Below are 12,292 nucleotides of genomic sequence, written 5' to 3' on the forward strand. Positions count from 1 at the left end.
ATCTTCCGGTGACCTAAACGCGAGCCAGCAGCATGACTTTGTAAGATAAATGCTGATCTGAATATGCTGATTCTGATTCCGGGAATATGCCACTGAAATGTTTTCTGTTGCTCTTCTTGTCATGGGTCGGAGATCTGCGCGCTCAGGAGGACAGTAAGTATTAATAAACATCTAAATTATAATTCTCATTTTACGCTTGCTTACTAACGCTTGCTTACAAGACATATTATAGATCTTTTTTTTATAATATTGATCTTAAAAAAAAACATTAATGATCTATACCAGTTAAATGATTTGGCTTTTACATTCATTATATCAAAACTTACCTGAATTCACTTCATAACAAAGTTAAATGTTCATATCTACCAATGTCAGGGACTGATAATCATATAATCCCACATATTTTGATATCATCTAACCTTTTCATTTTTATGCCATTTGTTTGTGTCTACAGTTTCTTTTGATAAAAAAATATTTTTCTATTAAACAGTGTTGCAACAGTGCATTGTGAAGAGCACCATGAAAATACGTTTTTTAATTAAATATCTGTGTGTATGGGGTTGTGTTTGTTTACTAAATTTGGACAGGTTGGGTTATTTTGCAGCTGATATCAGTTTATAGCTTTTGGATTGTCTTCTTTTCAGGGGTTGCTAAGATATCTTCAACATTTCTGAAATGAAAGTGCAGTTGTTTTCGGGACGTGTCCGAATAATGCTGCTAAATTCTGTGACAGAGGATCATTTATCATGTAATTGACCTAATCCTTGGACAGTTGTGATTTCACTTACGGTTGGACCCTTTACACAACGAAACATGGCCACAATTCATGAGATGCTATTTCAAAACCGTTTCCACATTCTTCATTGAGACATTACAGCTTCCATAGTGTTTCACTGCAGACTCGATCAGTGACCTGGCAGGCCGTGGTTCAGGTCCATCTACTTTTAGGTTTTCACTTTTTCACCAAGCCATGTCTAATGATATAGAATAAACTCTAGACATGTTAAACTGTAGACGTATTGAAGTGAATTTTTAGTGAAACCAGTGCTTTTCTCTCAGTAGTAATCAACTCATAAGTTAAAGAATAAAGACACATATGAATTATTATATGCTTTTTAATCTGCTCAATTTAAATAAAAGAAGAGATAGAAATGCAGTCAGTATCTATGTCAAGTGTTACCATTGCATACTCTCTGCAAACGCAAGATTTTCATGTTCTTGACATAGCTGGAGTTTGTTGAGGACTAGGTGTGAATGTTGATGTATAGCAGGTGTGAATCATTACAAAAGAATTCAATGCATTACATGGTTCGCAGGAAGCCAGTAAGTAAAAGCAACTACAATATCACCTCAAAAAACAATCAAATCACATAAACTGTCAAAAGCCACTTCCTCTATTACTTCAACATTTTGTGTGTTTGTGTGTGTGCGCGTGTGTGTGTGTATGAAAGAGAACAACATAGATTTTAAATCTGCAAACACTATTTTTTGTCAGATTTGCAAAAAGACTAGAAATGATTAGAGCAAAGAAGTGTTTAAAAAAGTAATTTTCTTGTTTTAAGAATGCCATCATTAAAGGTGCAGTGTGTATATTTTAGAAGGATCTTTGCAATGCAATAAAATTATAAAAACTGTATTATCATTGGTGTATAAATACCTTGAACCGTAAAAATGAACTGTATTGTTTTTATTACCTTAGAATGAGCCGTTTTTATCTACATACACCGCGGGTCCCCTTACATGGAAGACGCCATTTTGAGCCATTATATTTCTATTTTAGCCCTAAGTGGACAAACTGGTCTACAGAGCGCGTTTGTCACTATGTTGTCTCAGAAGATGACATGTTTGTCCTGTGCAATTCACAACCTCACCACTAGATGCCGCTAAAATCTACACACTGCACCTTTAAAGGAAAACACTGCTGTTTTTTAATGTTTTGCTATGTTCTTACCTCAATTTGGATGAATCGATACATACCTGTCTTTTTCCATGGCATGCAGTTAATCTTTGTCCAGCGCGTCATGAATGTGTTAGCATTTACCCTAGCCCCATTCATTCCTATGGCTCCAAACATGGATGAATTCAGAAGCCACCAAACACTTCCATGTTTTACCTATTTAAAGACATTAGTAGTTACACAAGTAAGTATGGTGGCAAAAATAAAACGTTTGTTTGGAGCCATAGGAATGAATGGGGCTAGGCTAAATGCTAACACATTCAAGAAGCGCTGTACACAGATTAAAAGTGTACGCATTGAAAAAAGATTGGTATGTATTACTTCGTCTGGGTTGGGGTAGGAACATGGTGAAATGTTGAAAAATTATGGTGTTTTCCTTTAAGGGACAAATGCCGCTGTCAATTGGTTCTAGTGATCCAATATTATCTCTATCTAATATGAAAGTCACTTTTTGAAACTGATGCAAACGTGTGTGTATGTGTGTGTGTGTGTGTGTGTGTCAGGGCGTGTGGTGTTTTCTTTAGGAAGGTTCCAGAATGTCAGCGTTCCAGTGAATGTGACAATTCGAGCTACAGTTTCTCAGATTCCTCCTGATGTCTCCTTCATCATACTGCAGTTTCACACACAACATCACAATGTTACACTCTCATATGTGCAGGTAAGAGCCACAGACACACACACACACACACACACACACACACACATACACAAACACTGAGCTGACCCAGTTCTTGGGGTTGTGTTAGGCATTAAAATCATGTGACTTTAATCACAAGTTCTGATCTCACACGCACACACAACTACATGCAATGCAGTGTTTGAGTCAGAGATGAATATCTAAATGTCATCATATGAAATAACAAACTACCAAAACAAGTGACTTTTTTTTAAAAGAAAGACATTTCACAAATACCTTTCATTTATTAAGACGTTTGTTAGGGTTTGAGTTAGAAAAAACTAGGGTTTAATAATAAAACAATGTCTATACTTCATGTAATAATCTACACATTTGGTCTGTGCGATAATGTCTTGTACTTGGCTGCATTGTACCTTGCTCTCAATTATTTGTTTATGTAATATTCACTCTTGGTAAAGCTGCAAAGCATGTGTAAACTTTGTCCATCTGGAGGGAGTGTGTGTGTGTGACTGTCCAGAGTTTTTGTATGTGTTTCACTTCTGTATGTGTTTGTGTGAATCAGCTTCCAGGTAGTGGTTCATCGATGGTCACAGCAGTAGATGCGGGTCTGTTGTCCACGCTGCTGCCGACTCAGTCTTCTCTCTCATGGATCCTGAAGGCGGCAGACGGGAACAATGTGACAGGAATTGGACTAACACTGCCGTACACGAGCACTGGTCACTATTTAACTGCACGATCACACAAGACAATCAAATGTATTAAACCTTTGGGAAGAAAAAATATTTAGTGTGTGTTGAATGTGTACAGATCCTGTACCAGGAGCATGCAATCTGGAATTTCCACTGGAAATTGATCCAAACATCTACATCCAATACAACCTGTTTGAAACCAATGTTACCTTCGCACCTGCTAACATCGGATATGCAAGGTGAGAGAAAGATTTAATAAAATATGAGCAAGTCATTGATATTTTTTATAGCAATAAAGATATCAAGAATTCGTGTAAATTTTTTAATGAATCGGTTTACAAATCAAACCACGAACCAATCATTTACTCGTCTGGTTAAAGAATGAGATTTAAAAACCGTATCCAGTAATTGCGAATGACTAGAAAGGTTCTGGAAAAGTCTTGGAATTTACACGTCTCTCTTGCATCCCTCAGAGGGGCGAGTCCTCCAGCGTGCGATGTTAAGATGGGATCTGATACTCGTTGGCGTCTGGTGTATGAGGTGTATCAGTACTTTCTGCCTGAAGGTGACCTATCAGAACAGAGTCTTATTAACAGTATGGAGCGAGTGGCCAATGTACAGAACATACAGGACAACGGCAGAAAAGTATGTGAGAACTCTCTCGGTTTCCCATTTTTTGTTTACCAGTCGCTAGTGTTTAAAGTTAATGATCAGAGAGTCAGAGTTACTAAATTACATGTCAGTGAAACGGTTTAGTAAACATTTGCAGTGACAAATGTTTAAAACATGTTAAAGGGATACTTCACCGATTTAGCATTCAGCTTTGTATCTGTAGAAACCCGGCAGTATTACTGAATGACCATGTTTCCCTCCATCATTTCCCCCGAGAGGAGAGATATCTGCATTTTGGTTCTGCAAAAAAGTCCTCCGATGATGCAAAAATCGTCATATTACATCATCGGAGGACTTTTTTGCAGAACCAAAATGCAGATATCTCTCCTCTCAGGGGGAAATGAGGGAGGGAAACATGGTCATTCAGTAATACTGCCGGGTTTCTACAGATACAAAGCTGAATGCTAAATCGGTGAAGTATCCCTTTAACCATTTCCTCGCCAGCATTTTTAATTTTTTTAAGTTTAATGCCTTCCAGAAAATCATCCTATTTTCATATGTTCTCTTTTATCACCTCTCAGATATGGGTAGGTTTCTTCAAAAATACAAATTTTTTAGCACAGAGCTGAGATAATTGCGTGTTTGTGAAGGACTTTTGATAGAGATCAGATTTAGAGCGATGATCAAAACATATACTGAGTTCTTACTGTTTGACCTAAGGGGTTGCTTCCGGGTTTTATAAGTTGGGTAAGAGCGCCACCTGGTGGATAATAGCGGAAATATGGATTGCAGGAAAAACTCTTCATTGGCAGGGAAGAATTTTCTCTTAATTGACAATGAAAGAGTTAAAGGACAAGTTTACACTTAAAGCCCTGTTTTCAGATTGTTTATGATGAAATAGAATGGTTTGACTGAAATTTGGATATATGATGCGGGTGTTTGTTGTGTCGCCTTCCACCTCTACAATGGGTTTATAGGTGCACTGGAACAATCCTTCCTAAAATGCATTAAACGTTCGTTTACAAAGACGTGAAACTCAACGAGTGGTCGGGGGTGTTCACTGGTGTGCTTACACAGAGATCGCTGCAAAAGACGCTTTTCAACAGGTGTTTTACTATTCGTTGTAAACTTGTGGACCTATTTTTCCAAACGCCTCACACCCGTATATTCTTCCGCTGAGAGCTTGAATAATAGACACTCCAGCCCAGTTGGTGGCGATAATCCGCTTTTGCCAATTGCAAGAATACAAACACAGTTCCCGGGCATTAAACTTAAAATACCTCACAGCACATCTAATACAAGTCAATGGAGTTGGACAAAAACTACAATAAAACCTGTTGGAAAGCATCTTTTGCAGCGATTTTTGTGTTAGCATATCAGTGAACACCCCTGACCACTCGGTGAGTTTCACGTATTTTTAAACGAAAGTCCAATGCATTCCAGGAAGGATTGCTCCAGTGCACCCACAAATCCATTGCAGAGGTGGGAGGTGATTCAAGAAACTCTCGGGCCAGCATCATGTCCAAATTTCAGTCAAAAACGTTCTATTTCATCATAAACAATCTGAGGACGGGACTTTAAGTGTAAAATACCGAACTTGTCCTTTAATGATCTGTGGACAACATCTTTTGCATTATGTTGTTTATATGTTTGCTCTTTCAGGTGATGATGTTGACGTCTCAGGAGCATACACGGATATCATTTAACTCTCTGCCCGGTCAAGGTGTGATTTTCTCAGTGGTTGTGAGAGACCCGATGTTTAACACGTCAGCTGCGTACATCCCTGCGCACACGTACGCCTGCAGCTTTAACTCCACGCTGGACAACTGCAGGACATTAGGTGAGCTTCTCGACTGTTACTTAAAAACCCACCTATTTTCCCTCGCTTTTCCGGAAGATTAAGTTTAGTTTTTAGGTTTTGTTACTGCCATTGGCTTGATGTAGCTATGTGTGTACAAAGTAAAGTACCGTAGGAAGCTATGCATTATAACTGTGTGTTTTTACTGTTGTGTTACGACAAGACTTTTTATCCTCCTTGTTTTTAATTATTCTTTATTTAATTGTACTTTATTTGTTTGACCTGTTTCTATATTGTACAGCACTTTGGTCAGTCGACTGACTGTGTGAAATTGTGCTTATAAAAAATGAACTTGAACTTAGTGATTTTTTTTTTCACATAAAAACTGATAAAAATTTTAATATTTTCTGTTTTTACAGGGAAAGTTTCCACTAAGGTCTTCTTTACTGTGATGGGGGCAGCCGGGCTGTTTGTGTGTTTTTTGGGCCATCGTTTCTTCAAATGTGGTGAGCGATGTTTTTCTTTCATTTTATTGCTATTAATAACTGTTGACCTGAGATTGCCCAAAGTGGTCTAGGTTTGGGAAAGTCTGGGAGAAAAATATTGGTTTTACAGTTAAAGGTTAACAGATATTTTTGGTTAAGTCTCTATGTCGTTTATCAGGGCCTAATGTCCAAATTTCTCTGAGTTTATAATACCAGCAGTAATAATGTCTCTTTCTGTCTCAGAGCTCTTCTGTATGGGCTTTGGGTTTATGGCATTTGTCTTCTTTATACTGATCACCAAGACCACACCTCTGGAATATGACAGTAAGTCTGTTTCAGTATCACCAATATAAAATCACACAAGTACTCAATCACTTCACATTATTTTTAGTGTATATTATATTTACAGTGTCATCCTTCTGGGTTAAAAGGGTGGTTTTAGGAGTTTGTAGGTCGAGTAAATGTCATTGGCATCATGAGATTTGAGAGGTCACAGCACAGCTCTCAGTTCGGCTGTAAATCTGATGATTAAACTCATGCTTGTGTATGTGTGTGTGTGTGTGTGTCTCTGTGAGGTCATGTGCTGAAAGCATCACACAGGTCTTTGTCTAAAGCAAATCCTGATGCAGCATATACGTGTTAGAGCACAAAACAATGCAGATGTGTTGTTGGGTAGTTTGTAACTGGAGCTGTTTGTGTACCACAAGAATATTAAAGTCGTCCAAAGCATCTGTCACAGTATAAATGGGTAATTCCATGCTATGTCTTTCCTCAGTTCGATTGGCTCTGACAGCTGTGATGGGCGTGGTCGGGGGTGTGATCTTGGTTATGAGCTGGTGGCGGTTTGGTTCCGTCATGGCCTGTGTGCTGGTGGTCGGACTCATTTTTGGATTTCTCGTCTCATCTATTGTCTTTTTCACTCCATTTGGTAAGAAAACAACATTCACCTGACTCTGAATGAAACAGGATTATTTTAATCCTTCGCTATAGTTTGTTTTCTTTCAAAGACGGAATTTAATGTTTAATCTTTTCCCTCAGGTGACCTGTCGATATTCCATAATGATATTGTGTTCTGGGTGGTGTTTGTTTGCATCATGGTAATCGTTCCTCTCTTCTTCATTCGGTGGCCCAGAGAGGTGCGTTAAAATCTCCTTGAGTCTCATCTGAATCTTAACACACAGTTTTTTTATGCTATATGTTTGTTTGTTTCAGGGTAACATCATAACTTGTGGAGTGGTTGGTGCACATGCATTGGTCCTGACTGTAAATGCTTACACCTACACCAGTCTCTCCTACATCACGCTGGACGTTCTCAAGCGCTTTCTCAACCACAACTTCAGCCGAGCGTTTATCTCTGTTCCACTGCAGGATATCGGTAGGTCTGCTGTTATTTTCTCCCCTAAATCTAAACATTTATTACCTAAAACTGTATGTATGCACTAGATTCTCTGTAGATTTTAGACAGTTATTAAGTTAAACTTTGCGTCTCGTGTGTTCTTCTGCAGATTTTATCATGATCACAGTGTGGGTGGTTCTGGGGGTTTCGGGCATCGTTGTGCAGTTGTATCGAGAACGGTCACGGCCATTTTTCCCACCGAGTCCATATGTCATGTGGAAACAAGAACGGGAACGCAGGAAGACAAACGTTTTAGACCCAAGCCACCACAAGCCATCTTTCACCGCCCGGATCCTTGCCGGCATTCAAAAGCTTACACGTCGCACAGAACCGGCTGGTGAAAGCACACCTCTCCTCTTTTAACCTTTGACTTATCACCTTTGATTCGAAAGACGATTCCCTGTGGATCCTTTACCTTTCCAGTTAATTAGTCCTCTGTCGCGAGGAGACGGTTTGTATAACAACCATAATGAGGAAGTTGCTTGATATTCAGAGCTTGGAGACTTTTAACACAGTGATACACAACCAATGGTGGTCTCACACAAACACAGAACACTGACGGTGTGGGACTTAACATGTGCACTTATGAATGTTTGTGTAGGTTAAAGAAGGTAATACTTGATCCCAGAACCTGCCATTTCACATACCTACTTATGTAGCCATTGGTTGATTGACCTCTAATATTCACAGCTACCACAGAGTGGTTTTATATGCTTTTTAGACATGTGACTTGAGACATGTGCCACGGTGGGCTTTGTGCCCAGCTGCACGGCTTCCTGGGCTTCGGCCAGCTCCTTGATTCCTGTCTGCCATTATTGGACAAACTGATTAATCCAGGTGTGTCTGATTATTGTTGTTGTGACTACTGAGGTCGGGCACACCTGGATTAATCAGTTTGTCCAATAATGGCGGACAGGAGGCGGGGAGCTGGCTGGGGTTCGGGAGGTGGTGCAGCTGGGCATGGAGCCTATTGTGTCACATATTCAGTCCTGTCCAATGAAGAGTTTTAGGCTTTTTATTATGTCTGGTTAGTCAACATAATGTTTGACAGCGTACTTGTGAGAATGAATGAGGATTTTTTAAGACATGCTGAAATAACTTTCTAATGTTTGGTATTTTCATAAATGTATATGTGTTCATTAGTAGCCACTGTGAGCCTGATGGAAATGTTTGTGTGAGGTGATGGTGTGTCCCTACAGGCCACTACAGATCCTGCTTGCAGCATCCACAGATAATGAGCAGATTCCTGTGGGAATACTGAGGTGTTGCCATTAACAAAAATTTTAATAGCACGCTGGTTATAAGAGGAATATTTTGAATCAGTGGAAATTATGTTCTCAGTTTTTCAGCCCTTATAATTTAAACGTAATGCCGGTTCGAGTCTCGCTCGGGCCGAGTGTAAGGAAGGACCGGTTTCACATGCAGTTGTTAAAATGTGATCATGGAGTAACTGATCTGAAGTTAGGTGATGATGTTAAGCAAGCAGGTGTCAATCCTTCTCTCAGGGTATTGTCTTTTTTTGTTTATTATTAAATGTAATACCTGTTTCTTAAAACAAGCAAAAATGCCTTAAAAAGTTGAAATGACATTTTAAATAGTTACAATATGTATTATTTACTTATTTTTGTTTGTTTCTTAAATGTGATTTAAATGATTGTCTAAATAACTACATATAAATAAAGTTGTAAAGTCTGTGCCACAATCTCTAAATTATGATCTATTTTCTATTCTTTTACAGATTCAAATATTATCAGCCCACAAAGAACAATAAAAACATGGTTCAATTTACTGTTTTAATCACTTTCAAAGAATAAGACTTTTCACCTATACACACAAAATACTGTCACCAAATGCAATACCTTTTTCGTTAAAATGGCACATAGTGACATTCACTTACAAAGTCCAAAGTTCAGGTAAAACAAGTCATCTGCCAATCAATTAGCTTGATTCATACGAAGTCAATTCGTTTGTCTCTTGCTGCTTAAAAAAGATCAATGATGGAATTCTGTGATCAGATGGAAATGCAAATCCCTCAATTCCTGCAGAATTCCTCATGACAGTTGTCAATCTCAGGTCATGGTGAAATGGCAGTGGGTATGTTTGAAGCCATGCCTCTGTGATGAAGGACTGTGGGGTTTGTAGGACAGCTCTGATTGACGTCATACAGTTTTTAAGAGTCTTTAGCTCTTCCTCAGACTGACATCTGTGCTGGTGAGCAGTGGAGAGAGAGACGTGCTGTCAGATGTGTCATCCCTATTCAGAATAAGAAACGCCTCGCGGCTGATGCCCAACAGCTCTCGCAGACCGCTGTTCTCCAACTGAGTCAAGAAACCACATCAATGTATTATTATTAGGTTTCACCTCAAAACTTCAACAAGACTGATATGTGTGTATATCTCACCTCCAGACGTTTGATCCTCTCCTCATCCTCACACAATCTCCCTTCATCCACCTCGATGGCTTTCTTCATCACAGTGGCCATTTCGTTTATCTTTTCAATGTGCGTCTGCATCTCCTGCAGAAACAGTAAACAACATAATTATTTTAGCACCAATGTTATGGGGGAAATATTTAGAGTAATATTTTAGGGGGCATTATTTCCAAGACAATTAGATATATGGATATTTCATTCTTTTAGGTATTTGCAGACAGTTCTTATTTTAACTGCACTGATATTGTAAAATTGTGTGCGCATGTGACTTAAAGACTGACGTTAGTGTGATGCTCTTTTAGCTGTGTAACTATAGCAGGATCTTCTCTCTTGCTGGCCATCAGAAGACGAAACACCTGCTCTCTGTATTTGGTCATGATCAGCTCCAGCGCAGACTGATGCTCCTCCAGAGACGTACGCAACTCTGCGGAGATAGCGAAACATTATAAACAGACCCACAGTACCTGTCAAGAAACATCACAGACCCAATATAAAACACACCTTTGTTTTCTTGTTGCAGTTCCCGTATCTGCCGGTTCTCCTGTTGGATGCCCATAACCAGAGTGGAACGCGGCCGATGTCTTGCCACCTGGTTCAGCACTTCAATCTCTTCCTGATACTGACGACACACATGTTAACTTAACAGTTACCTGTTTCTAAATGGGCTAAAGTTACAACCAAGCTATCAAAGGCTTCTTGATCACTTGTAAGTCATCTAAAATAAATTATGTGAGCATGAGCCCATGGATGGGACAGATCTCAGAGCAGTATATGCTGATGTATCAAATAGTTATAAGTCTGAGCAGACTCTTCAATCTCTGATATGCCCAAGTTTTGGATGAATATAAAAGTGTGATACCTGTTTCATGGCATCCACCCTTTTGTTCAGAAGTGTGGTTTGCTCTATCAAGATCTCTGCCGCACTGTCATGATCTCTGAGTCTCTCTACGAGAGATCTGGCATCGGCCAACACTTTCTCAATTGTGCAGGCCATTCTTGAAACACACAAAAAACACATCTCAGTCATATCCTCCAGCTGTATATACGGAACTTTTAATCAACACACAAACATTCCTATAAACCCAATATTATAAATCCACCGATGTCTTACATAAATCGTTTTCTGTCAGTTTAACATTCCTGTTAAGTCCTGACTCAATGAGTTTATTTTGGTCACTGTGAAGGGTTTGGCAAAGCTAATATTAGCATTTACGAAAACAAACATGTCTACTATCCAAATGAAATCATGAATACAACCGTCTCTACCGGTAACGCATTGCCACTGCACAATATCTTCGAGATTAAACCTGAATATGTTTAATAAACGTAAAAGTTATCTTACCTTATCTACAACAACGGCTATGTTTAAAACACTTCCTGTTTCTGCGGGCGTGACGTCAGCGCGCACGCGCACTCTGTACTCCTGGTAGACGAAACCTTCGTCGTTACCGAGAACGGCCACATGGGTGCGCAGCGGAATCAATGATTCACAGTGGCCGTTTCCGCTTACGTTTCTCAAACGGGGAGGTCGCATTTGTATACTGCATAAGTCATTATTTCAGAATATAACCATTATAAAGTTTACTATTATACTTAGTTAATCGTAAATTGTTTTAATATGCGTATGACTTGCGAATATAATGCTCAGTTAACTGAAATAAACCCGGCTTGATGACATTATGCAGCCTGCATATGCGACCTCCGGAGGATGGTGCCTTCCATTTGAGAAACGGCCTGAGTCTAATTTTTTGTGTTCATCTTTTTGCAGTGCAAGAACAAGAAGCCTATTATTTCTGTTCTTCTCCGCCCTTAAAACTCATTGCTAAACCTCTACTTTGTTGTTTTATAATAATTTAGATGTGGAAAGAGGTATGTTTAATCCCCTATGTGACTATGGGGCTAATCAGATTTGACCTGCTTGTTAGCAAATCCTCTCTTGTGATTATGACTCTATTTTATATCCAATCTCCAGCAAATGTTGTTGAAACAGTTTACTTTTTTTTAATAAAGATAACAAAATTTGCTACAGATAGATACAGTCTGAACGTCATCTAGTGAACCCAATTTAATTATACAACACAAAAGAGTTTTGTATATTTGAGGAAATACTGCATGTTGTAATCTTGCCTGCTTTGTGAGTTTTCCCTGCTACCTGAAGCTATTATGGCTTTAGACTTAGAATAGAATACCTTGTTGTTGTCGTCATGACGTAATATAAAAAGTTAACAATACTATAATTAGTTAGTAAAACGTATAAATGGTTAGTACAAATGTCTACTAGTGTAAG

At 38.9% G+C, this 12,292-nt stretch overlaps 2 protein-coding genes across 3 annotated transcripts; one reads left to right on the plus strand and one right to left on the minus strand.

Annotated features, from left to right (window-relative positions):
* The first annotated feature begins 11 nt into the window (after positions 1–11).
* On the plus strand, positions 12–9,276 carry tm7sf3 (transmembrane 7 superfamily member 3). The gene is made up of 12 exons (XM_055189571.2): positions 12–153; positions 2,461–2,615; positions 3,157–3,310; positions 3,402–3,522; positions 3,757–3,928; positions 5,558–5,735; positions 6,113–6,199; positions 6,422–6,502; positions 6,954–7,106; positions 7,217–7,314; positions 7,391–7,553; positions 7,684–9,276. Exons 1-12 carry the CDS (start codon positions 87–89, stop codon positions 7,935–7,937), a joined length of 1,683 nt encoding a protein of 560 aa, XP_055045546.2. The 5' UTR covers positions 12–86; the 3' UTR covers positions 7,938–9,276.
* Positions 9,277–9,353: 77 nt separating this feature from the next.
* fgfr1op2 (FGFR1 oncogene partner 2) lies at positions 9,354–11,501 on the minus strand. Of its 2 annotated transcripts, none has more exons than XM_055189577.2 (6): positions 11,348–11,501; positions 10,865–11,000; positions 10,507–10,624; positions 10,287–10,429; positions 9,976–10,089; positions 9,354–9,892 (listed from the first exon to the last, which is right to left on the minus strand). In XM_055189577.2, exons 2-6 carry the CDS (start codon positions 10,997–10,999, stop codon positions 9,755–9,757), a joined length of 648 nt encoding a protein of 215 aa, XP_055045552.1. In that variant the 5' UTR covers position 11,000; positions 11,348–11,501; the 3' UTR covers positions 9,354–9,754. The 2 variants fall into 2 exon arrangements, with proteins under 2 accessions (XP_055045552.1, XP_055045553.1); XM_055189578.2 differs by lacking the exon at positions 11,348–11,501 and adding an exon at positions 11,117–11,275.
* Positions 11,502–12,292: the final 791 nt, after the last annotated feature.

This window comes from Misgurnus anguillicaudatus, chromosome 1 (genome assembly GCF_027580225.2).
Source record: "Misgurnus anguillicaudatus chromosome 1, ASM2758022v2, whole genome shotgun sequence".
Taxonomy (NCBI): domain Eukaryota; kingdom Metazoa; phylum Chordata; class Actinopteri; order Cypriniformes; family Cobitidae; genus Misgurnus; species Misgurnus anguillicaudatus.

What these genes read in the sequence shown, in the direction of transcription:
- tm7sf3 (XM_055189571.2), top strand. Translation starts at nt 87, where the DNA reads ATGCCACTGAAATGTTTTCTGTTGCTCTTCTTGTCATGGGTCGGAGAT. An exon ending in ACTGCCGTACACGAGCACTG is followed by an intron (nt 3,311 to 3,401) that starts GTCACTATTTAA and finishes GAATGTGTACAG; the next exon opens with ATCCTGTACCAGGAGCATGC. An exon ending in GGACAACTGCAGGACATTAG is followed by an intron (nt 5,736 to 6,112) that starts GTGAGCTTCTCG and finishes CTGTTTTTACAG; the next exon opens with GGAAAGTTTCCACTAAGGTC.
- fgfr1op2 (XM_055189577.2), bottom strand. Translation starts at nt 10,999, where the DNA reads ATGGCCTGCACAATTGAGAAAGTGTTGGCCGATGCCAGATCTCTCGTA. An exon ending in ACTGCAACAAGAAAACAAAG is followed by an intron (nt 10,430 to 10,506) that starts GTGTGTTTTATA and finishes CTATCTCCGCAG; the next exon opens with AGTTGCGTACGTCTCTGGAG. An exon ending in AGAGGATCAAACGTCTGGAG is followed by an intron (nt 9,893 to 9,975) that starts GTGAGATATACA and finishes TTCTTGACTCAG; the next exon opens with TTGGAGAACAGCGGTCTGCG.